This window comes from Amblyraja radiata, chromosome 2 (assembly GCF_010909765.2).
Source record: "Amblyraja radiata isolate CabotCenter1 chromosome 2, sAmbRad1.1.pri, whole genome shotgun sequence".
Classification (NCBI taxonomy): domain Eukaryota; kingdom Metazoa; phylum Chordata; class Chondrichthyes; order Rajiformes; family Rajidae; genus Amblyraja; species Amblyraja radiata.
Genome location: NC_045957.1, coordinates 120447549 through 120472644, shown reverse-complemented (window position 1 = coordinate 120472644; position 25096 = coordinate 120447549). Strand labels below are relative to the sequence as shown.

At 51.0% G+C, this 25096-nt stretch overlaps 1 protein-coding gene across 2 annotated transcripts in view; it reads right to left on the bottom strand.

The window, feature by feature from the left end:
- uba5 (ubiquitin like modifier activating enzyme 5) overlaps positions 1-20718 on the bottom strand; it is a 30162-nt gene extending 9444 nt beyond the window's left edge. Inside the window, exons 1-8 of one of the 2 annotated variants that reach the window (XM_033014561.1) lie at positions 20549-20718; positions 14673-14718; positions 14086-14175; positions 12158-12267; positions 9103-9189; positions 6043-6127; positions 4123-4227; positions 2001-2128 (exon numbers count right to left, since the gene is read on the bottom strand). In XM_033014561.1, coding sequence (XP_032870452.1) covers positions 2001-2128; positions 4123-4227; positions 6043-6127; positions 9103-9189; positions 12158-12267; positions 14086-14175; positions 14673-14718; positions 20549-20616 — 719 coding nt within the window. In that variant the 5' untranslated portion in view covers positions 20617-20718. The remainder of the gene's footprint in view (positions 1-2000; positions 2129-4122; positions 4228-6042; positions 6128-9102; positions 9190-12157; positions 12268-14085; positions 14176-14672; positions 14719-20548) is intronic. The other variant, XM_033014570.1, reaches the window with a different exon arrangement.
- Positions 20719-25096: the final 4378 nt, after the last annotated feature.

The following is a 25096-nucleotide window of genomic DNA, read 5'->3' as shown; positions in this document are numbered from 1 at the left end:
ACCTCTGATGTAACTACACATCCCTTTATTACAAGGTTAATTCCCGGGATGGCGGGACTGTCATAGGCTGAGAGAATGGAGCAGCTGGGCTTTTACATTCTGGAATTTAGAAGGATGAGAGGGAATCTTATTGAAACATATAAGATTATTAAGGGTTTGGACACGCTAGAGGCAGGAAACATGTTCCCAATGTTTGGGGAGTCCAGAATCAGGGCTCACACAGTTTAAGAATAAGGAGTAGGCCATTTAGGACTGAGATGAGGAAAAACCTTTTCACCCAGAGCTGTGAATCTGTGGAATTCTCTGCCAGAGAAGGCAGTGGAGGCCGATTCACTGGATGTTTTCAAGAGAGTTAGATTGAGCTTTTAGGGCTAACGGAATCAAGGGAAATGGGGAAAAAGTTAGATGTCGCTCTGAGGGTAGAAAGCAGGGACGGAGTACTGATTTTAGATGATCAGCCATGTTCATATTAAATGGCGGTGCTGCATGAAGGGCCGAATGGCACCTATTTTCTATGACACTACATGTATGACAACTCTGAACTTGAAGGGGATAAGATGGGACAGAGTGCGTGCCGACATTGGTGCACTGCCTCAGTGTAATCAACTGGTCCTACACTCTTGGAGTTAAGAGTAAAGCCCCCTGTCCCACATTCCCGAGTAACTCATGTACTCTCCCGAGTTTTCCCCTTGATCCGAACTCCGAGAATTACGATAATAGCCGTTCGTAGGTACTCGGGCTATTTTTTTTAACTCGTGGACATTTTTCAACGTCCCGACTTACCTGATGCCCCGAGTTCCCACGGCTGGCATTACGAGCCACTACCAAACATCTACGGACTCCTACGAGCTCGCTACCGACATTCCCCGAGTTCGAATCAAGGGGAAAACTCGGAAGAGTTCGTGAGTAACTCGGGAAAGTGGGACAGGGCCTTAAGACCTTTACTGGACTGTCTGCAAAAAAATGAATTTCACTGTAATCATAATCATACTTTAGCAAAGTATGTTTTTCCACATACGAGGAACTGGTGACAATAAAGTGCCACTGGACCATTGAGGTATTTGGAGCTAGTATTATAACGATGTTTAAGAGACAATTAGACAGGTACATGGATCGTAGACACAAACTGCTGGAGTAACTCAGCGGGACAGGCAGCATCACTGGTGAGAAGGAATGGGTGACGTTTCGGGTCGAGACCCTTCTTCAGACTGATGTTTCGGGATCGAGACCCTTCTTCATACTCATGGATAGGGCGGGTTTGAAGGGATATGGGCCAAACGCAGGCAGTTTGGACTAGTGTAGACGGGACGTGTTGGTCGGCGTGGGCAAGTTGGGCCGAAGGGCCTGTTTCAGAGCGGTGTGAACCCGTGACTCTTAACAACACCAGACTTGGTTTGAAGCGGCGCTGGTTTAAAGATGGGAATGTTTGAAATGAGAGTCAATAGACAATAGGTGCAGGAGTAGGCCATTCTGACCTTTGAGCCAGCACCGCCATTCAATGTGATCATGGCTGATCATCCCCAATCAGAACCCCGTTCCTGCCTTCTCCCCATATCCCCCGCCTCCGCTATTTTTAAGAGCCCTATCCAGCTCTCTCGTACATAGAAGCATAGAAAATAGGTGCAGGAGGAGGCCATTCGTCTCTTCGAGTCAGCACCGCCATTCATTGTGATCATGGCTGATTGTCCACAATCAATAACCCGTGCCTGCCTTGTCCCCATATCCCTTGATTCCACTAGCCCCTAGAGCTCTATCTAACTCTCTCTTAAATCCATCCAGTGATTTGGCCTCCACTGCCCTCTGTGGCAGGTAATTCCACAAATTCATAACTCTGGGTGAAAGCATCTTGAAAGTTAGTGTTCATACCGCTGGGGGTGTAAGCTGCCCACAAGCAAAATATGAGGTGCTGCTCCTGCAATTTGCGCTGGGCCTCACTATCTGACAGCGGACGAGGCCCAGAACGAACGAACGGAAAGGGCAGTGTTCTGGTTTGCACTTACTTGAGGACGTTCTGTACCAGGAGGCCGGCCACGATGGCCATGGTCGTGGGCAGGCTGGCAGCGCACACCCCCTCTCGCTTCAAGGTCCTCTCGTCAATGTTGGCCGCCACCACCAGGGGGGGTGCACACTGCAACGGCAACAAAGACCATTGAACAAACCTTGCAACAGTTGTTACATTAAACATACACACAGAGTGCTGGAGTAACTCAGCGGGTCAGGCAGCGTCTCTGGAGAGAAGGAATGGAAGAAGTTTCAGATCGACAACCTTCTTCGGACCCGAAACGTCACCCATTCCTTCCCTCCAGAGATGCTGCCTGTCCCGTTGAGTTACTCCAGTTTTTTGTGTCTATCTTCGGTTTAAACCAGTATCTGCAGTTCATTCCTGTACCATCTTTAATCAGACTGTATCTTGACCTTGCGTTATTCCCTTTATCCTGTATCTGCACACCTCCAGATTCATGGACAGTGTGTGCCCAGCTGTTATCAGGCAACCAAGGTTAATTCCCGGGATGGCGGGACTGTCATATGCTGAGAGAATGGAGCAGCTGGGCTTGTACACTCTGGAGTTTAGAAGGATGAGAGGATATCTTATTGAAACATATAAGATTATTAAGGGTTTGGATACGCTAGACGCAGGAAACATGTTCCCGAAATTGGGGGAGTCCAGAAACAGGGGCCATACAGTTTAAGAATAAGGGGTAAGCCATTTAGAACGGAGACGAGGAAACACTTTTTCTCACAGAGAGTGGTGAGTCTGTGGAATTCTCTGCCTCAGAGGGCGGTGGAGGCCGGTTCTCTGGATACTTTCAAGAGAGAGCTAGATAGGGCTCTTAAAGATAGCGGAGTTAGGGGATATGGGGAGAAGGCAGGAACGGGGTACTGATTGTGGATGATCAACCATGATCACATTGAATGGTGGTGCTGTCTCGAAGGGCCGAATGGCCTACTCCTGCACCTATTGTCCATTGTCAAAGAGTTAAACAGATTCACCGCCCTCTTGACTAAAAAATGTCTCCTCATCCCTTCCTAAAAGAACATCTTTTAATTCTGAGTATGACCTCTAGTCCTAGACCCTCCCACTAGTAGAAACATCCTCTCCACATCCACTCTATCCAGGCCTCTCACTGTTCTGGAAGTTTCAATGAGGTTCCCCCTCATCCTTCCAAACTGCAGCGAGTACAGGCCCAGTGCCGACAAACACTCATCGTATGTTATCCCACTCATTCCTGGGATCATTTGTAAAAATCTTTGTTTTACATACGCTCCTGGAAAATGTTGCAATTAGTTCCCCAGGTTAATTCCCGGGATGGCGGGACTGTCATATGCTGAGAAAATGGGAGCGGCTGGGCTTGTATACTCTGGAGTTTAGAGGGATCTTATTGAAACATATAAGATTATTAAGAGTTTGGACACGCTGGAGGCAGGAAACATGTTCCCGATGTTGGGGGAGTCCAGAGCAAGGCCCATAGTTTAAGAGTAAAGGGCCTGTCCCACTATACGAGTTTACCCAAGAGCTCTCCCGAGTTACTAGTGGTAAGCACGTAGAATGTACGTAGCGGGTACGTCGGAGCTCGGGACGTCTCTTAGTGGCTCATAACGCTAACGGCAGGTACTCGGGAAACGCAGTAAGCTCGTGAAGTTTTTTTCAACATGATGAAAAATGTCCACGAGAGCCCCGAGTACCTACAAGCGGCTATTACCGTAATTCTCCGAGTTCGAATCGGGGAAACTCGGGAGAACTCTTGAATTAGCTCCTACAGTGGGACAGGCCGTTAAGTGGGAAGCCATTTAGAACGGAGACGAGGAAACACTTTTTCACACAGAGAGTTGTGAGTCTGTGGAATTCTCTGCCTCAGAGGGCGGTGGAGGGCGGTTCTCTGGATACTTTCAAGAGAGAGCTAGATAATGCTCTTAAAGATAGCGGAGTCAGGGGATATGGAGAGAAGGCAGGAACGGGGTACTGATTGTGGATGATCAGCCATGATCATATTGAAGGGCTGAATGGCCAGCTCCTGCACCTATTCTCTATGTTTCGAAGTACATGTGATTATTACGGATCCATCAATCTAGTTTAGCCTGTGGAAGAGTGATGATGAAGTGATGAAAAATGCAGGCACGTACCGCGAAGCAGGCGGTTTCTCCGGGAATAATGAGCTGGATATGTCCTGAGACGGCGTTCTCACTCACTCCGGACTCCATCCACACCTGGGGAAGCTCATTGCAGGCCTGGAGAACAGAGAACACAACCTTCACCACCATGTCGCCAGGACTAGAGGGACTAGGATAGGGGGAGAAAAGTTGGGGGCAGGCTGGGACTCTATTCCCAGGAGCACAGGAGGATCCTTGAAGGTCGAGTTGCAGGTAGATAAGGTGGTCAAAAAGGCTTTTGGCATTTTGGCCTTCATCAGTTAGAGTATTGAGTATAGAAATTGGGAGTTTAAGAAGGAACTGCAGATGCTGGAAAATCGAAGGTAGACAAAAGTGCTGGAGAAACTCAGCGGGTGCAGCAGCATCTATGGAGCGAAGGAAATAGTCAACTTTTCGGGCCGAAACCCTTCTTCAGACTATTTCCTTCGCTCCATAGATGCTGCTGCACCCGCTGAGTTTCTCCAGCAGTCTTGTCTACCGTAGAAATTGGGAGGTCATGTTGCAGTTGTATAAGACATCGTTGGTGAGGCCGCATTTAGAGTATTGTGTTCAGTTCTGGGCACCGTGTTATAGGAAAGATGTTGTCAAGCTTGAAAGGGCTCAGAGAAGATGTTGCCAGGACTAGAGGGTGTGAGCTATAGGGAGAGGTTGAGTAGGCTGGGTCTCTATTCCATGGAGAGTAGGAGGATGAGGAAAGATCTTATAGAGGTATACAAAATCATGAGAGGAATAGATGCACAGAGTCTCTTGCCCAGAGTAAGGGAATCGAGGACCTGAGGACATAGGTTCTAGGTGAAGGGGAAAAGATTTAATAGGAATCTGAGGGGTAATGTTTTCACAGAAAGGGTGGTGGGTGTATGGAACGAGCTGCCAGAGGAGGTAGTTGAGGCTGCGACTATCCCAACGTTTAAGGAACAGGTGGATAGGACAGGTTTAGAGGGACATGGACCAAATACTGGCAGGTGGGGCTAGTGTAGATGGGGCATGTTGGTCGGTGTGGGCAAGGTGGGACTAGTGTAGATGGGGCATGTTGGTCGGTGTGGGCAAGGTGGGACTAGTGTAGATGGGGCATGTTGGTCGGTGTGGGCAAGGTGGGACTAGTGTAGATGGGGCATGTTGGTCGGTGTGGGCAAGGTGGGACTAGTGTAGATGGGGCATGTTGGCCGGCATGGGCAAGGTGGGACCAGTGTAGATGGGGCATGTTGGTGGGTGTGGGCAAGGTGGGACCAGTGTAGATGGGGCATGTTGGTGGGTGTGGGCAAGGTGGGACTAGTGTAGATGGGGCATGTTGGTGGGTGTGGGCAAGGTGGGACTAGTGTAGATGGGGCATGTTGGTGGGTGTGGGCAAGGTGGGACTAGTGTAGATGGGGCATGTTGGTTGGTGTGGGCAAGGTGGGACTAGTGTAGATGGGGCATGTTGGTCGGTGTGGGCAAGGTGGGACTAGTGTAGATGGGGCATGTTGGTCGGTGTGGGCAAGGTGGGACTAGTGTAGATGGGGCATGTTGGTCGGTGTGGGCAAGGTGGGACTAGTGTAGATGGGGCATGTTGGTGGGTGTGGGCAAGGTGGGACTAGTGTAGATGGGGCATGTTGGTTGGTGTGGGCAAGGTGGGACTAGTGTAGATGGGGCATGTTGGTCGGTGTGGGCAAGGTGGGACTAGTGTAGATGGGGCATGTTGGTGGGTGTGGGCCTGTTTCAAATGTATCACGCTATGATTCTATAACCTTGCGGCAAATGATCCATCGATCGGCATTGAATATTGGTGGGGACCGCCGAGAACAAAGAGGCCACGGCGGGTCTAACCGCTGGGCCACCGTGCCGACTCTACAGTGAGGCAGCAGCTCTACCCACTACGCCACCGTGCCACACCAGTTCCATATAACGGCCACTCACCGCGTTAATGGCCATCCGTGCTTCGAAGTTGTCCACGCAGCTGAGCACGAGGTCCACGGCCTTCCCCTCGATTAACCCACCGCCCCTAGTTGGAATAGAATAGAATGCATTTATTGTCATTCAAACCTAGGTTTGAACGAAATATAATTTCTACAGTTTTTTTACATTACAAAACAATCCAAGACCCACACTTAACACAGTTTACATAAACATCCATCACAGTGAGTCTCCAACATCTCCTCACTGTGATGGAAGGCAAAGTCTTTATCTCTTCCCTTTGTTCCTTCTCCCGTGGTCCAGCAGTCCAACTGCAGTGTCGAGGCGTACTGGGGCTCCGATGTTAAAGCCCCCGGCGGGCGATGGTAAGTCCTGAGGCCGTTTAAGTCACGCCGGGCGATGTTAGGCCCCGGCTCCATGTCCTTAAACCCGCGATTCCAGCGGGAGAAGTCGCCGTTGCGGAGCTCGGAAAAGCGGTCTCCCACCAGGGACTTGGAGCTCCTGATGTTCCCGTCCTCCGAACTCCAAAGTCGGGTCACAGCCGCACGCCACCACAGCTCTTCCCGCTCCGAAGTTGGCCGGCTCCGCGATGTCAGTTCCGCAGGCTCTGCAACTGGAGCCCTCAGGTTAGTCCCGGCCGGAGGTCGCCGCCGGCTCCACGATGTTAGGCCCAACGACATCCGAGACCCGACAGGGAATAGTCGGGTCCCCGCACAGGGAAGAGATTTAAACGGTTTCCCCCACAGCCCCCACATATACACAGCTAAAAAAATTAATAAAAACTAACTCAAAACATACATTTAACAAGACAAAAATAAAAAAAGACAGACGACTGTAGTCGAGCCGCTGCCGTTAGGCGCCGCCACTCCCACCGTACAGACACAGCACGGAGTTAGTGCCCCTTGTCAGAGCCGGCGCGGCGATGTACAGGCACGATGGCAAATTCTTTGCAGCGGCATCACGCGCCAGCACGGTGGTGCAGCAGTAGAGCTGCTGCCTCACAGCGCCAGAGACCCGGATTCAATCCTGACTACGGGTGCTGTCTGTACGGAGTTTGCACGTTCTCCCCGTGACCTGCGTGGGTTTTCTCCGGGTGTTCCAGTTTCCTCCCGCACTCCAAAGACGTGCAGGTTTGTAGGTTAATTGGCTTGTGTAAATTGTGTGTGTCACACCTCCCGCTGCTGAAAGACTCATCCATGCCTTCATCTCCTCCCGACTGGACTATTACAACTCACTTCTCCTTGGCATCAGCTCCACCTACATCAACCGACTCCAACTGGTCCAGAACGCAGCCGCCCGACTCATCACCCACACCAAATCCTGGCATCACATCACTCCAGTCCTCAAAAAACTTCACTGGCTTCCCATCTCCCACCGGATCACCTACAAAATCTTGATCCTCACCTACAAAACCCTCCACCATCTGGCCTCCCCATATCTCACTGACCTCCTCTCCCCCTACCAACCCTCACGGTCCCTCAGATCCACATCAGCCGGTCTCCTCTCCATCCACAAGTCCAACCTCCGCAGTTTTGGGGACAGAGCCTTCTCCAGGGCAGCTCCCAGGCTCTGGAACTCCCTCCCCCAACTGATCCGCAATTCCGTGTCCCTCACCATCTTCCAGTCCCGCCTCAAGACCCATCTCTTCACCTCTGCCTATCCTTAGCCCCACGTCCCCCTCCCTTTTCATCTGTGCATTAATTGCCTCATATTGTGTTTTGAATTGTATTCTGTCTTTACTTTTTGTACTAGTCATGTCTCTACTATTTATTTCATTCCCCTTACATGATTTTCCTCTACCTGCTAAATTTTTGTAAGGTGTCCTTGAGACTCTTGAAAGGCGCCCATAAATAAAATTTATTATTATTATTATTATTAGTGCTAGTGTACGGGGGGGGGGGTATCGCTGGTCCATGCGGACTCGGTGGGCCGAAGGGCCTGTTTATGCGCTGTATCTCTAAAGTATAAAGCAGGGGTCGGCAAGCTACGGCCCCCGGGCCGAATGCGACCCGTAACCCGAAATTATCCAGCCCGCAAACTTCCGTCATCGTTGATGCCTCCCGGGCCCGAGGATGCGGCGATGCAAGGATGCCTGCGCTGGCGGCCGCAATGGCAGAGCCGCTGAGCGCGGACGAGTGCCGAGCTCTGGCCGTACCGCATCCTGCGCAAAGCCGCCGGCACGGCCGTGCACCTTCTGTGTCTGGACTTCACTGTCGGGATCAAAGATCCGCTCGATGATCTTTGGTCGAGATCGGGGTTGTCAATAGGCCGGGGACAAGTGAGGATGAGCGGCGTCCTCGAAGGTGGCGGGATCCATGTGCGTACACGTGATCGATGTGGCCCGCCATCTGCTCACAGACCATGCGTCCCGGCCCCTATGCAGAACAAGATTGCCCACCCCGGTCTAAAGGAACAACATTCTATAAGGACAGAAGATTTAAGGGCCTGTCCCACTTGGGGCGTCATTTACGCGACAGGCCAGTACTTACTGTCGCGTGAAAATCGTCTAGCAGTACGACAGTCGCTCGCCAAGTGCTCTTGAGGGCCCTGCTTCTTGGCAGCCATTTGCGATATCGTTCGTACTTAGTCCAATCTCCGTGGCATGGATTTTCCCAGTGAAAGTTTTCAAAACTATGCGCATTTTATACCCGGGTGGTCACATGGTGCGGCGCTCAAATGACGCACAAATGGCGCGCCGGCGGCGCATGGTTACGGACGTTGACGCACTGTGACGAATAATAAATTAGCATAGGCAATGTTCGTGCGTCACCATGCGTAACCACGCGCTACACGTATGCCGTCAGTACTTCAGCGTGCGCAAGGGATACGTCACGCAGGTGGCGCGCGAGGATTTGAACATTCCAAAATCCTGGGGCGCCGCGCGTTACCCCATACGCCACTGCGCCTCACCACGCGCCATGCGCGCGTCACAACGCGCCAACAAATTTTTAGGATGTCGCGTAAATGACGCCCAAGTGGGACAGGCCCTTGAGGAAGGTGGACAGGTCAAGCAGCATCTACAGAGAGAGGAACACAATGGGTGATATCAGCCACGTATCTGACCTGATTCGGTCCATGAAGTGCTGGAAGTTGTCCAGTGTCGTGATATTGTAGTTGTGAACTTCAAACTCCACATCAGGGTTAATGTTCCTGCAGATCCAATGACAGTAAATCTTTCGTCAGCCAATAGACAACAGGTGCAGGAGTAGGCCATTCGGCCCTTCGGGCCAGCACCGCCATTCAATGTGATCATGGCTGATCATCCCCAATCAGTACCCCTTTCCTGCCTTCTCCCCATATCCCCCGACTCCGCTATCTTTAAGAGCCCTATCTAGCTCTCTCTTGAAAGCATCCAGAGAACCTGCCTCCACCGCCCTCTGAGGCAGAGAATTCCACAGACTCACCACTCTCTGTGAGAAAAAATGTTTCGCCGTCTCCGTTCTGAATGGCTTACCCCTTATTCTTAAACTGTGGCCCCTGGTTCTGGACTCCCCCAACATCGGGAACATGTTTCCTGCCTCTAGTGTGTCCAAGCCCTTAACAATCTTACGTATTTCAATGAGATGTCCTCTCATCCTTCTAAACTACAGAGTGTACAAGCCCAGCTGCTCCATTCTCTCAGCATATGACAGTCCCGCCATCCCGGGAATTAACCTTGTGAACCTACGCTGCACTCCCTCAATAGCAAGAATGTCCTTCCTCAAATTAGGGGACCAAAACTGCACACAATATGCCCGTTGCGAGTGTTGCAAAAATACATTAGCCACCTTGTTGCACGCACAATTGATAGAGATGATGTGGATGAGAATGCACATGGCATTATATCAGGTTTGCAGATTATATAAAAGTGGGTAGACAAAAATGCTGGAGAAACTCAGCGGGTGAGGCAGCATCTATGGAGCGAAGGAATAGGTGACATTTCGGCTCGCTGCCTCACCCGCTGAGTTTCTCCAGCATTTTTGTCTACCTTCAATTTTTACAGCATCTGCAGTTCTTTCTTAAATGTAAAAGTTGGTGATATTGTGGATCATGAAGATGGTTAGTCATAGAGTGATACAGTGTGGAAACAGGCCCTTCGGCCCAACTCGCCCACACCAGCCAACAATGTCCTAGCTGCACTAGTCCCACCTGCCTGCGCTTGGTCCATATCCCTCCAAACCTGTCCTATCCATATACCTGTCCAACTGTTTCTTGTACGATGGGATAGTCCCAGCCTCAACTACCTCCTCTGGCAGCTCGTTCCATACACCCTCCACCCCTTGTGTGAAAAAGTTACCCCTCGGATTCCTATTAAATCTTTTCCCCTTCACCTTGAACCTATGTCCTCTGGTGCTCGATTCCTCTACTCTGGGCAAGAGACTCTGTGCATCTGATCTGATCTATTCCGATTCATGATTTTATACACCTCTATAAGATCTCAAATATTGCAGCAAGATTTCGATCGGTTGGCCAGGTGGGCTGAGGAATGGTTGATGGAATTTACAGCTTTGGGCACCATAGGTAATAGGAAAGATGTCGTTAAGCTAGAAAGTGTGCCGAGAAGATTTACGAGTATGTTGCCTGGGACTAGAGGGTGTGAGCCACAGGGAGAGGTTGAGTAGGCTGGAACTCTAGTCCATGGAGCACAGGAGGACGAGGGAGTCTCCCTTTAGCTCAGGCCCTCAAGTCCTGGAGAACATGGATCAGTGACGTTTCAGGACCCGTCAGACTGACTGAAACTCAGCAGCATAATCAAGGACCAGTCTCACCCCCGTCCTCTCCCTCATCACCCCTCCCCCAACAGGCAAGAGGTACAGAAGTGTGACAACACACACCTCCACATTCAGGGACAGTTTCTTCCCAGCTGTTATCAGGCAACTGAACCGTCCTCTCACCAACTAGAGGCCGTTACTGGCCTCCCACTTCCCTCATTGGAGACCCTCGGACTATCTTTAATCGGACTTTACTGGCTTTACGTTGCACTAAAGGTCATTCACGTTATCCCCTTTATCCTGTATCTGTACTCTGCGGACGGCTCGATTGTAATCATGTATAGTCTTTTTGCTGGCTGGATAGCATGGTGGCGCAGCGGTAGAGTTGCTGCCTCACAGCGCCGGAGACCCGGTTTCCATCCTGACTACGGGTGCTGTCTGTACGGAGCTTGCACGTTCTCCCCATGACCTGCGTGGGTTTTCTCCGGGTGCTCCGGTTTGTTCCCACACTCCAAAGACGTGCAGGATTGCAGGTTAATTGGCTAGGTATAAATGTGAAATGTCCCCGGTGTGTGTAGGATAGTGTTAGTGTGCGGGGATTACTGGTCGGTGCGGGCTCGGTGGGCCGTAAGGGCCTGTTTCCGTGCTGTATCTCTAAACTAAACTGCGTCTGTACACACTGTGGGCAGCTCGATTGTACTCATGTTTAAGAAGGAACTGCAGATGCTGGAAAATCGAAGGTAGATAAAAATGCTGGAGAAACTCAGCGGGTGCGGCAGCATCTATGGAGCGAAGGAAATAGGCAACGTTTCGGCCTGAGTTTCTCCAGCATTTTACAATAGAATAGACAATAGGTGCAGGAGGAGGCCTTTTGGCACTTCGAGCCAGCACCGCCATTCAATGTGATCATGGCTGATCATCCGCAATCAGTACCCCGTTCCTGCGTTCTCCCCTTATCCCCGACTCCGCTATTTTTAAGAGCCCTATCTATCTCTCTCTTAAAAGCATCTAGAGAACCGGCCTCCACCGCCCTCTGAGGCAGAGAATTCCACAGACTCACCACTCTCTGCGAGAAAAAGTGTTTCCTCGTCTCCGTTCTAAATGGCTTACTCCTTATTCTTAAACTGTGGCCCCTGGTTCTGGACTCCCCCAACATTGGGAACATGTTTCCTGCCTCTAGTGTGTCCAAGCCCTTAATAATCTTATATGTTTAAATGAGATCCCCTCTCATCCTTCTAAACGCATCTACCTTTATCTACCTTCGATTGTACTCATGTAGTCTTTCCGCTGAAGGGATAGCAGGCGACAGCGGGTTCTAGCACGAGTGCCCTGTACGACGAGACACTGCTCTGCTCTGGGTGGGTGGGTGGCTCTGCTGAGATGCGCTGAGCTGCGGAGCGCTTGCGTTAACCGTCCGGGCGTTTTACCTCAGCGTGCCCTTGGCTGCCTCCACCTTGCTGAGCCCGGCCTGGTGCGGCTGGAAGAAGAGGCGGTTCATGTTGGCCAGCTCCACTCTGTCGTAATCAAACAGCAGCAGCTGCAAGTTACAATGGGGAAACAGCCTTGTCAGGTCATAGAAACAATAGACATTAGGTGCCGGAGTAGGCCATTCGGCCCTTCGAGCCAGCACCGCCATTCAATGTGATCACGGCTGATCATCCACAATCGGTATCCCGTTCCGGCTTTTTCTCCCATATCCCTTGATTCCGTTAGCCCGAAGAGCTCTATCTAACTCTCTCTTGAAAACATCCAGTGAATTGGCCTCCACTGCCTTCTGCAGCAGAGAATTCCACAGATTCACAACTCTCTGGGTGTAAAAGTGTTTCCTCATCTCCGTTCTAAATGGCCTACCACTTATTTTTAAACTGTGGCCCCTGGTTCTGGACTCCCCCAACATCGGGAACATGTTTCCTGCATCCACCCTGTCCAATACCTTAAGCATTTTAAATGTTTCTAAAAGATCATAAGGAACAGAATTAGGCCATTGGGCGCATCGTGCCTACATCGTGGGGATGAGCGGGGTGAGTTTATCTTACATCGAGGATGGTGAGTGTTTATAAGTAAGAAGGGTGGCACGGTGGCGCAGCGGTAGAGTTGCTGCCTCACAGCGCCAGAGACACGGGTTCCATCCTGACATCGGGCGCTGTCTGTATGGAGTTTGTACGTTCCCCCCATGACATGGGCTTTCTCCGGGTGCTCCGGTTTCCTCCCACACACCAAAGACACACAGGTTTGTAGGTTAATTGGCTTCGGCATAAATGTAAATTGTCCCAAGTGTGTGTAGGGTGGTGTTAATGTGCGGGGATCGCTGGTCACCACGGACTCAGTGGGCCGAAGGGCCTGTTTCCTCGCTGTATCTCCAAACTTAAATAATAGGAGCAGAATTAGGCCATTTGGCCCATGGAGTCTAAATCTTCAAGCAGCTGGTTAAATCCCAAACGGGATTTGTATGGGTTTTATTGGAGGTGGTGAGTGCCTGAACCGAGCTGCCTGGGCTGGGGGTGGAGGCAGAGCATTTGTGGTACTTTAGACAGGGGGTTCGGAGAGGAGAGAAGCTAACTTGGTTTGGTCTAGATGTCGGAGGTTGAGGCAAACGTGATAGACGTATATAGAGGGAGTGGAGGGTGGGGGGTGACGGAGTGAGAGAGTGAGAGAGAGTGTGAAGGTGAGAGAGTGTGTGTGAGAGTGTGTGGGAGAGTGAGTGTGAGAGAGTGAGAGAGTGTGAAAGAGAGTGTGAGTGAGAGTTTGAGAGTGTGACAGAGTGTGTGTGTGTGTAAGAAAGTGTGAGAGGATGAGTGAGTGTGAGAGGATGAGTGAGTGTGAGAGAGCGTGGGTGAGAGAGTGTGTGTGAGAGAGTGTGTGAGAGAGAGAGAGAGTGAAAGTGAAAGGGAGAGAGAGAAAGAGGAAGAGAGCGAAAGAGAGACAGAGAGAAAAAGAGAGTGAGAGAAAGAGAGAAAGATAAAGAGAAAGAGGAGAAAGAGAGAAGGAGAAAGAGAGAGAGTAGTGTGTGTGTGTGTGTGTGTGTGTGTGGAGTTTGTACATTCTCCCCGTGACCCGTGTGGGTTTTCTCCGAGATCCTCCGTTCCCTCCCACACTCCGAAGACACACAGGTTTGTAGGTTGATTGGCTTGGTAAATGTGAAAATGTGTAGGATAGTGTTAAGTGTGCGGGATCGCTGGTTGACGCGGACTTGGTGGGCCGAAGGGCCTGCTTCCGCGCTGTATCTCTATACTAAACAAAGACAATAAAACACTCTCGACTCCCTCGTGAATGGTCTCTGCTGAGCTCTCATTGATGTGGAATGGTTTGGTTTGCAGGAGGAAGGTGAGGAGGGAAAGGAGGCAGCTTGCATTACCTTACCGATGCCGCACCTTGTCAGCATTTCCGCCGCCACGCTGCCCACTCCGCCAACGCCCACCACGGCCACGGCAAACTGCCGGATCCTCTGTGTTCAAATCAGGAGAAGAACAGTCAGACATCACACATAGAACATCAGAAGGACAGTCAGACATCACACCATCCTCTCTACAGGGTCCGTCCCACTTTCACGAGTTATTCACGAATCCTCATGAGTTATTCACCAATTCTCCTCAGTTTTCAAACTCGCAGAATGTTGGTAACAAGTCCGTAGGAGTCCGTGGGTATATATCGTGGCGGCTCGTTATGCCAGCTGTAGGTACTCGGGGCTAATTTTTTACTCGTGGACATTTTTCAACATGCTGAAAAAACCTCCCGACTTACCTGATGCCCCGAGTACCTACGGCTGGCATTACGAGCCGCTACGACATATCCACGGACTCCTACGGACTCGTTACGAACATTCTGCGAGTTTGAAAACTCAGGAGAGTACGTGAATAACTCAGGAGAATTTGTGAATAACTCAGGAAAGTGGGGCATGTCCTTTAGAGAGACAGCACAGAGAAACTCACAAACCCCGCTCACCTCATAATCCTCCACAATGCCCATCCGCTTCAGCGCCATCAGCCGGCTAAACCAAACAGAAAAAATAAGCAACCGGGTGAGATAGAGATCGAGACCGAACTACATTCATTCACAATACTCTGAAAGGGACACTTACAAGTTTTAGACCTTAGACGAGATACAGGGCGGAAACAGGCCTTTCAACCCACCGAGTCCGCGCCGACCAGCGATCACCCCCCGTACACTAACACTATCCTACACAATATGAACAATTTACAATATTTTTCACCAAAGCCAATTAACCGACGTCTTTGGAGTGTGGTAGGAAACCGGAGCATCCGGAGAAAACCTACATGGTCTCAGGGAGAACGTGCAAACTCCCTATAGAAAGCACCTGTGGTCAGGATCGAACCCGGGTTTCTGGCGCTGTTCCAAGTATAATATAGTATTATTATGAGGTTTCCTCGTATAACTGACATAGAAACAAAGAAAATAGGTGCAGGAGCATGCCATTCAGCCCTTCGAGCCAGCACCGCCATTCAATATGATCATGGCTGATCATCCACAATCAGTACCCCATTCCTGCTTTTTCCCCATATCCCTTGATTCCGTTAGCCCTATGAGCTAAATCTAACTCTCTCTTGAAAACATCCAGTGAATTGGCCTCCACTGCCTTCTGTGCCAGAGAATCCCACAGAATCTCACAGATTCACAACTCTCTGGGTGAAAATTTTTTTCCTCATCTCAGTCCTAAATGGCTTACCCCTTATTCTTAAACTGTGGCCCCTGGTTCTGGACTCCCCCAACATCGGGAATTCTTTTCCTGCATCTAGCCTGTCAAATCTCTTAATAATTTTATATGTTCCTATAAGATAACCTCTCATCCTTCTCAATTCCAGTGAATACAAGACCAGTCGACCCATTCTTTCATCATATGCCAGTCCCACCATCCCGGTAATTAACCTGGTGAACCTACGCTGCACTCCCTCCATAGCAAGAATGTCCTCCAATTAGGAGACCAAAAATGCACCCAATACTCCAGGTGTGTTCCCACCAGGGCCCTGTGCAACTGCAGTAGGACCTCCCCGCTCAAATGACGGGCCAGAGCTCAAAGATTATCAACCACTGTAATTTTGTACAGTATTGTCAAAAGACAGTGAAGAACCCGCTACAAACATAGAACAGTGCAGCACATGGACAGGCCCTTCGGCCCACAATGTCTGTGCCAAACATGATGCTGTTAAAGTAATCTCCTCCGCCTGCACGTGATCCATGTCCCTGCATATCCATGTGCCGATCCAAAAGCCTCTTAAACACCACTATCTGCCTCCACCACCACCCCTGGCAGCGCGTTCCAGGCACCCACCACCCTCTGTGTAAAAATAACCTGCCCCGCACATCTCCTTTAAACTTTGCCCCTCTCACCTTAATGCTAGGTCCTCTAGATTTTGATAATTCCACTCAAGGGAAAAGATTCGGACTGTCTACCCTATCTACGCTTCTCGTAATGTTATACACATCGATCAGGTCCCCCTTCAATCGGAATTATTGATTCCAAATGACTACATTATGGAAAATAGTAATGTTAAAGTCTCATGATGTGCTACAATGCTGAGAACAATACTCTGCACAATGTATAGATAGCCACAGAGTGCTGGAGTAACTCAGTGGCTCAGGCAGCATCTATGGAGAACATGGATAGGTGGTGTTTCACAGAGTGCTGGAGTAACTCAGCGGGTCAGGCAGCATCTGTGGAGAACATGGATAGGTGGTGTTTCACAGAGTGCTGGAGTAACTCAGCGGGTCAGGCAGCATCTGTGGAGAACATGGATAGGTGGCGTTTCACAGAGTGCTGGAGTAACTCAGCGGGTCAGGCAGCATCTGTGGAGAACATGGATAGGTGGTGTTTCACAGAGTGCTGGAGTAACTCAGCGGCTCAGGCTGCATCTCTGGAGAAAAAGATTAGGTGACATGTGAGGTCAGACACCTTCTTCAGACTCCTCTTTGATCTGAAGATAGACACAAAATGCTGGAGTAACTCAGCGTGACCTCTTTGCTGTACCTATTTTTGAACTTGACTTGAGGTATTATCTGATTTGTTCGGAAACAAAGCAATATAAAGTTGTTCACCATAACAGGTAACAATAAATAACGGTAAACCTCAGTGTTGTCAAGGCAAGTCAAGTCAAGAGAGTTTATTGTCATGTGCCCCAGATGGACAATGAAATTCTTGCTTGCTGCAGCACAACAGAATATTGTAAACAAAAATACAGTTCAGTGTGTCTATATAGCATAGACCATATATACACACATAAATAAACAGATAAAGTGCAATAGGCTGTTATAGTTCAGAGTTTGTTTGATGTCGTGTTTAATAGCCTGATGGCTGTGGGGAAGTAGCTGTTCCTGAACCTGGATGTTCCAGATTTCAGGCTCCTGTACCTTCTACCTGATGGCAGCAGAGAGATGAGTGTGTGGCCAGGATGTTGTGGGTCCTTGATGATGTTGGCTACCTTTTTGAGGCAGCGACTGCAATAGATCCTTTCGATGGTGTGGAGGTCAGAGCCGGTGATGGACTGGGCAGTGGTCACAACTTTCTGCATTCTTTTCCTGGACGCTCAAGTTGCCGAACCAAGCCACGATGCAACCGGTCAGCATGCTCTCTACTGTGCACCTGTAGAGGTTAGAGAGAGTCCTCCTTGATATACCGACTCTCTGTAATCTTCTCGGGAAGTAGAGGCGCTGATGTGCTTTCTTTATAATTGCATCAGTGTGCTGGGACCAGGAAAGATCTTCGGAAATATGCACGCCCAGGAATTTGAGGTTCTTGACCCTTTCCACCATCGTCCCGTTGATATAAACAGGATTGTGGTTTCCCATCCTACCCCTTCCAAAGTTCACAATCAGTTCCTTGGTTTTGCTGGTGTTGAGAACCAGGTTATCGTGCTGGCCATGACATCAGTTGAACAACCCAGTGCTGGCAGCTCGGTTAACCGTGCAAGACAGGATGCTATGAGTCTGCAGGGAGACTTGGATAAGTTGGGCGAGTGGGCAGATGCATGGCAGATGCAGTATAATGTGGATAAATGTGAGGTTATTCACTTTGGTGGCAAGAACAGGAAGGCAGATTATTATCTGAATGGTGTCAGATTAGGAGAAGGGGAGGTGCAACGAGACCCGGGTGTGCTTGTACATCAGTCACTGAAAGTAAGCATGCAGGTACAGCAGGCAGTGAAGAAAGCTAATGGCATGTTGGCCTTCATTGCGAAAGGCTTTGAGTTTAGAAGCAAGGAAGTCCTACTGCAGTTGTACAGGGCCCTGGTGAGACCACACCTGGAGCATGGTGTGCAATTTTGGTCTCCTAATCTGAGGAAGGACATTATTGCCAGAGAGGGAGTTTGTGGCGTGTCCTCCGTGATGGGTTCTTAGAGCAGCTTGTACTGGAGCCTACCAGAGAGAAGGCAATTCTGGATTTAGTGTTGTGTAATGAACCAGATTTGATAAGGGAACTCAAGGTAAAGGAGCCATTAGGAGGTAGTGACCATAATATAAGTTTCAATTTACAATTTGAGAGGGAGAAGGGTAAATCAGAGGTGTCGGTGTTACAGTTGAATAAAGGGGACTCTGGAGCCATGAGTGAGGAGCTGGCCAAAGTTGACTGGAAAGAGACCCTAGCAGGGATGACAGTGGCAGGTATTTCTAAGAATAATACAGAGGGTGCAGGATCAGTTCATTCCAAAGAGGAAGAAAGATTCCAAGGGGAGTAAGGGGCAACCGTGGCTGACAAGGGACATCAGGGACAGTATAAAAATAAAGGAGAAGAAGTATAACATAGCAAAGATGAGCGGGAAGCCAGAGGATTGGGCAACCTTTAAAGAGGAACAGAAGATAACTAAAAAGGCAATACGGCGGAAAAGATGAGGTACGAAGGTAAGCTAGCCAAGAATATAGAGGGTAGTAAATGCTTTTTTAGGTATGTGAAGAAGAAAAAAATAGTTAAGACCAAAGTTGGACCCTTGAAGACTGGAAAAGGTGAATTTATTATGGGGAACAGGGAAATGGCAGATGAGTTGAACAGGTACTTTGGATCCGTCTTCACGAAGGAAGACACAAACAATCTCCATGATGTACTAGTGACCAAAGGATCTGGGGTGACAGAGGAACTGAACAAAATTCACATTAGGCAGGAAATGGTATTGGGTAGACTGATGTGATTGAAGGCTGGTAAATTCCCAGGGTCTGATGGTCTGTATCCCAGGGTACTTAAGGAAGTGGCTCTAGAAATCGTGGACACATTGGTGATAATTTCCCAATGTTCTATAGACTCAGGATCAGTTCCTGTGAATTGGAGGGTAGCTAATGTTATCCCACTTTTTAAGAAAGGCGGGAGAGAGAAAACAGGAAATTATAGACCAGTTAGCCTGACATCGGTGGTGGGGAAGATGCTGGAGTCAATTATAAAAGATGAAATAGCGGCACATTTGGATAGCAGTAACAGGATCGGTCCGAGTCAGCATGGATTTACAAAGGGGAAATTCTGCTTGACTAATCTTCTGGAATTTTTTGAGGATTTAACTAGGAAAATGGACAAGGGAGATCGAGTGGATGTAGTGTACCTGGACTTTCAAAAAGCATTTGATAAGGTCCCACATAGTTTAGTGGGCAAAATTAGGGCACATGGTATTGGGGGTAGAGTGCTGACATGGATAGAGAAGTGGTTGGCAGACAGGAAACAAAAAGTAGGGATTAACGGGTCCCTTTCAGAATGGCAGGCAGTGACTAGTGGGGTACTGCAAGGTTCAGTGCTGGGACTGCAGCTAATTAAAATATACATTAATGATTTAGATGAAGGGATTAAAAGTAACATTAGCAGATGACACAAAGCTGGGTGGCTGTGTGAACTGTGAGGAGGATGCTATGAGAATGCAGGGTGGCTTGGACAGTTGGAGTGGGCAGATGCATGGCAGATGCAGTTTAATGTGGATGAATGTTAGGTTATCCACCTTGGTGGCAAAAACAGCAAGGCAGATTATTATCTAAATGGTGTCAAGTTGGGAAAAGGGGAAGTACAACGGGATCTGGGTGTCCTTGTTCATTAGTCAATGAAAGTAAGCATGCAGGTACAGCAGGCAGTGAAGAAAGTGAATGGCATGTTGGCCTTTATAACAAGAGGAGTTGAATATAGGAGCAAAGAGGTCCTTCTGCAGTTGTACAGGGCCCTAGTGAGACCACACCTGGAGTATTGTGTGCAGTTTTGGTCCCCTAATTTGAGGAAGGACATTCTTGCTATTGAGGGAGTGCATCGTAGGTTTACAAGGTTAATTCCCGGGATGGCGGGACTGTCATATGCTGAGAGAATGGAGCAGCTGGGCTTGTACACTCCGGAGTTTAGAAGGATGAGAGGATATCTCATTGAAACATATAAGATTGTTAAGGGTTTGGACACGCTAGAGGCAGGAAGCATGTTCTCGATGTTGGGGGAGTCCAGAACCAGGGGCCACAGTTTAAGAATAAGGGGTAAGCCATTTAGAACGGAGACGAGGAAACACTTTTTCTCGCAGAGAGTGGTTAATCTGTAGAATTCTCTGCCTCAGAGGGCGGTGGAGGCCGGTTCTCTGGAGGCTTTCAAGAGAGAGCTAGATAGGGCTCTTAAAGAAAGCGGAGTCAGGGGATATGGGGAGAAGGCAGGAACGGGGTACTGATTGGGGACGATCAGCCATGATCACATTGAATGGCGGTGCTGGCTCGCAGGGCCGAATGGACGACTCCTGCACCTATTGTCTATTTTATATACAGCGTGGAAACAGGCCCTTCGGCCCAACTTGCCCGCACCGGCCAGCATTGTCCCAGCTGCACCTCTCTCTCTCCCTGTCTGTCCACCGGGCCGCTCCCCTCACCTGTACGGGTTGGAGTCGGTCACCTCGGCGCTCATTCGGCCCGCGGGCCGCTCCCCGCCCGCCGCCATCACCGCGTCCCGGTCCCGGTGTCCCGGTGCCACAGAGCCGCCGCCGCTCCCCCTGGCGTCCCGGTGCCGCTGTCACAGCGCGTCGGCGGCCGGCGGACACCGCTCACGTCAGCAGAGGGCGGGGCTACAGCGACGCCACGTGGCGGGGGCCGGGTGACGTCAGCGGCCGAAGGGACGGGACGAGTCAGAATCCGATTGGCCCAATCTGTGGCCACGCCCCCTCCAGGACAGGGTGACGTCAGCCGTCCGCCGCAGCCCCGCCCCTTCGTTGCTACGCGCGTGACGTATCCCCGACAATGTCGACGTCCCCGGCAACGCCCTCCCATAGCAACGTCCCTGACAACGGCCCCTAGCGACGGCCCTCCTAGCAACGTCCCCAAAGCCACGCTAACGGCAACACGCTCCCTTGCGACGACCCCCGCTAGCAATGGCCCCCCCTAGCAACAGCCTCCATAGCAACAGCCCCCCCAGCAACAGCCCCCCCAGCAACAGCCCCCCTAGCAACAGCCCCCCCAGCAACAGCCCCCCCAGCAACAGCCCCCCCAGCAACAGCCCCCCCAGCAACAGCCCCCCCAGCAACAGCCCCCCAGCAACAGCCCCCCTGGCAACAGCCCCCCCGGCAACAGCCCCCCCGGCAACAGCCCCCCCGGCAACAGCCTCCCCGGCAACAGCCTCCCTGGCAACAGCCTTTCTGGCAACAGCCCCCCTAGCAACAGCCCCCCTAGCAACAGCCCCCCTAGCAACAGCCCCCCTAGCAACAGCCCCCCTAGCAACAGCCCCCCTAGCAACAGCCCCCCTAGCAACAGCCCCCTAGCAACACCCAACAACCCCCTAGCGACGGCCCCTAGCAACAGCTCCCCTAGCAACACCCCCTAGCAATAGCCCCCTAACAACACCCAACACCCCCTAGCGATGGCCCCTAGCAACAATCCCCCTAACAACACCCCCTAGCGACGCCCCCTAGCAACAGCCCCCCTGGCAACATCCCTAGCAACACTCCCTGGCGACGGCCCCTAGTGACGACCCTGAGCTCTGGCATTGGCTTCCGCTTTCCCGCCCACTCGGCCACCCCGCGTGTCGGGTTGTCCACCCGCCCGCCGTGAGGGAGGGACCGACCTGTGGGTGTTAAAGGCCTGGATAGAGTGGATGTGGAGAGGACGTCTCCACTAGTGGGAGAGTCTAGAACCAGAGGGCACAGCCTCAGAATTAATGGACGTTCCTTTAGGAAGGAGATGAGGAGGAATTTCCGGAAGTGGCGGCGCTGGTGAACGGCAGCGGCTCGCCTGCAGTCCGTTTGTTTTTACTTTTTTGTGTTGTTTTTTTTCGTTTTGTCTAGTTAAGTTTTTGGTTTTTAGGTTGTGTTTATGGGGGGGGTGGGGGGGGGGGGTTGAAACGGGGCTTGCTGTCTCTCCCTTCGGGGGAATAATCCCCCTTCTCTGCCTCCGTCTGCGATGAGGCCTAATGGCGGAGTTGGCGACCTCGAGACTCCGGAGGCAGAGCCAGTCAGGACTTACCCTGGGCTCGCTCCCGTGAGGGCGGCCCAGCTCGGGGCTGGAACGGCGCTCCCGTGAGGGGCTGTGACGCTCCCGTGAGGGCGGCCTGGCGAGGGACTGAGACTCTCCCGTGAGGGGCTGTGGCGCTCCCGTCGGAGCGGCCCATCCCGAGGGAGGTACGGCGCTCCCGTCGGAGCGGCCCAGCCCGAGGGTGGAACGGCGCTCCCGTCGGAGCAACCCAGCCCGAGGGTGGAATGGCGCTCCCGTCGGAGCTGCCCAGCTCGAGGGAGGAACGGCACTCACGTGAGGGCGATCCGGCTCGGGGCTGGAACGGTGCTCCGGTGGCTGGGACGGCGTTCTGGCGGCGGTGACCTGAGTCCGGGGTTCAGCCGCGGGCCAGCGGCTGCGTCCGCTGGACTGGAGGGCGGCAGCTTCAACCACCCCGGGCCGCGGTGTTTGAGCCGGCCCGTTGCGGGGTTCGGTGAGCCGCGGGACTGTTTGTGCCATCGCCCGGTGGGGAATTGCCTCAGCGCAGAGGGAGAAGAGGAGGGAAGAGACTGCAGCCATAAGATTTTTGCCTCCAACACAGTGAGGAGGTGCTTGGAGGATACACTGTGGTGGATGTTAATTTGTGTTTAGTGTTGTTTATTATTGTATGATTGTATGTATGACTGCAGGCACGAAATTTCGTTCAGACCGTAAGGTCTGAATGACAATAAAGGAATTCAATTCAAGTCAGAAGGTGGTGATTCTGTGGAATTCTTTGCCACAGACGGCTGTGGAGGCCAAGTCAATGGATATTTTTAAGGCAGAGAGAGAAAGATTCTTGATTAGTACGGGTGTCAGGAGTTATGGGGAGAAGGCAGGAGAATGGGGTTAGGTAGACAAAAAGAGAGAGTTAGATAGAGCTCTTAAAGATAGCGGAGTCAGGGGATATGGGGAGAAGGCAGGAACGGGGTACTGATTGGGGATGATCAGCCATGATCACATTGAATGGCGGTGCTGGCTCGGTGCCAAATGGCCTACTCCTGCACCTATTGTCTATTGAAACACTTGAGACACACAGTTGGTGCACTAGTGAGTCTGCGATGGGCTTTATATTAATGATGCCAATGATTGTTGAATAGGTACAATAACTATACCTCAACTCAGCAACTATACCTCCTGCGGCAGCTCATTTCGTATACCCACCTGTGTAGAAAAGTTTCCCCTCGGGTTACTGTTAATTATTTCCCCTGTCACTGTGGGGCTTGATGCCATGAACCTGTGACACAGGCGAGAGTTGATCACACTGAGGCTGTGATCTGATCTGTCCTGTGGCAACATCCCCAATCATGCCTCTAGAGGCTGAGTCTGACACACATTAACTCCAGCCTACCAGGCACGGAAATCGCTATCAAAACATGGGGGGGACCACAATTTTTTGGTGGACACGCATACGCACGCGCACACACACAAGCGCACATGCCGTGGGCCCTGTGGACGGTAACATCGGAAGCTGGCCTGGTTGGTGGCCGACTCCGAACTCCAGCAACAGCAGCTTCATGGTGCTTGAATCGACCCGTTCTCGGGGCCTTTCATCGGCCGGCGGGGGCTTCAACATCGGGAGCCTCGATCGCCTCGATGCAGCAGTTTGATTTTAAGCTGCGGCGGGCGCTGAAAGGCCCCGCGAATGGGCTGATTCAGCCCTTAGAAAGCGTCTGATAAAGTCCGGATTACAAAACATGGTGGTGGGGATTGTCCCCCAAATCTCTAAGCAGGGGGGGTGGAAACATGTCCCCCTGTCCCCCCCCCAGGATTTCCGCCCATGGAGCCTACCCAGCCGCCCACTGCAGTTCACCAACCACAACAACAGGTCCACGGACGATGCGATTGCCCTCGCCTGCCTGCACTCATCCCTGGAACACCAGGATAACAGAGACACCTACGTCAGACTCCTCTTCATAGACTACAGCTCTGCTTTTAACACCATTATATCCCATCCAAACTCATCCGCACCTCGGACTTCAGATATGACTCCGTCTCCTGCCACCTGCAGGAGTTTTCAGATGACTCTGCAATTGTGGGCTGCATCGGTGAGGGGAGGGGAGCTGAACACAGAGGAGCCAACGACTTTGTTGAGTGGTGTGGGCTGAATCACCTGCAGTTCAACACCGACAAGACTAAGGAGTTAATGGTGGACTTCCAGAGTAGCTTAGCTTGTGGAACTTCCTTAGAAGGCTCAGTAGGTTCGGCATGTCCCCAACAACTCTCACCAACTTCTACAGATGCGCCGTGGAAAGCATTTTATCGGGATGCATCGCAGCTTTGGCTTGGGAACAGCTCCATCCAAGAGTGCGAGGAATTGATGGGAATTGTGGACGCAACCCAGACCATCGCACAAACCAATCTCCCTTCCATCGACTCCATCTACACCTCACGCTGCCTCGGCAAGGCCAGCAGCATCATCAAGGACCAGTCGCACCCTGGCCTCTCCCTCTTCTCTCCTCTCCCATCGGGCAAGAGGTACAGAAGTGTGAAAATGCACACCTCCAGATTCAGGGACAGTTTCTTCCCAGCTGTTATCAGGCAACTGAATCATCCTACCACAACCAGAGAGCGGTGCTGAACTACTATCTACCTCACTGGAGACCCTTGGACTATCTGTGATCAGACTTAACTGGCTTTTTTTCACAATTCTCCACAGTTTCTTAGGTTCTTGAATGGAGATACAAGATACCATTTTATTCGTCACATGCACCAACTAAGCTGCAGTGAAATGAATTTGCCAGCAGCGATGCAATTGAAAAAAGAACACACAATCTATATTACTAAATCTCTGATCTTGACCGCTTTTGGCCAACAGTGTTGCGATTTCCGAAAGAATGCCACCACCTACGGCCGTCATTTTTAGCCACCTCGCTCAGAGCCCCCCTCCGGCATACGAGTTCGGAGTATTTTTTCCGTTGATGAAAAATGAGAGAGATATTAATGTTTTTACAAAATTC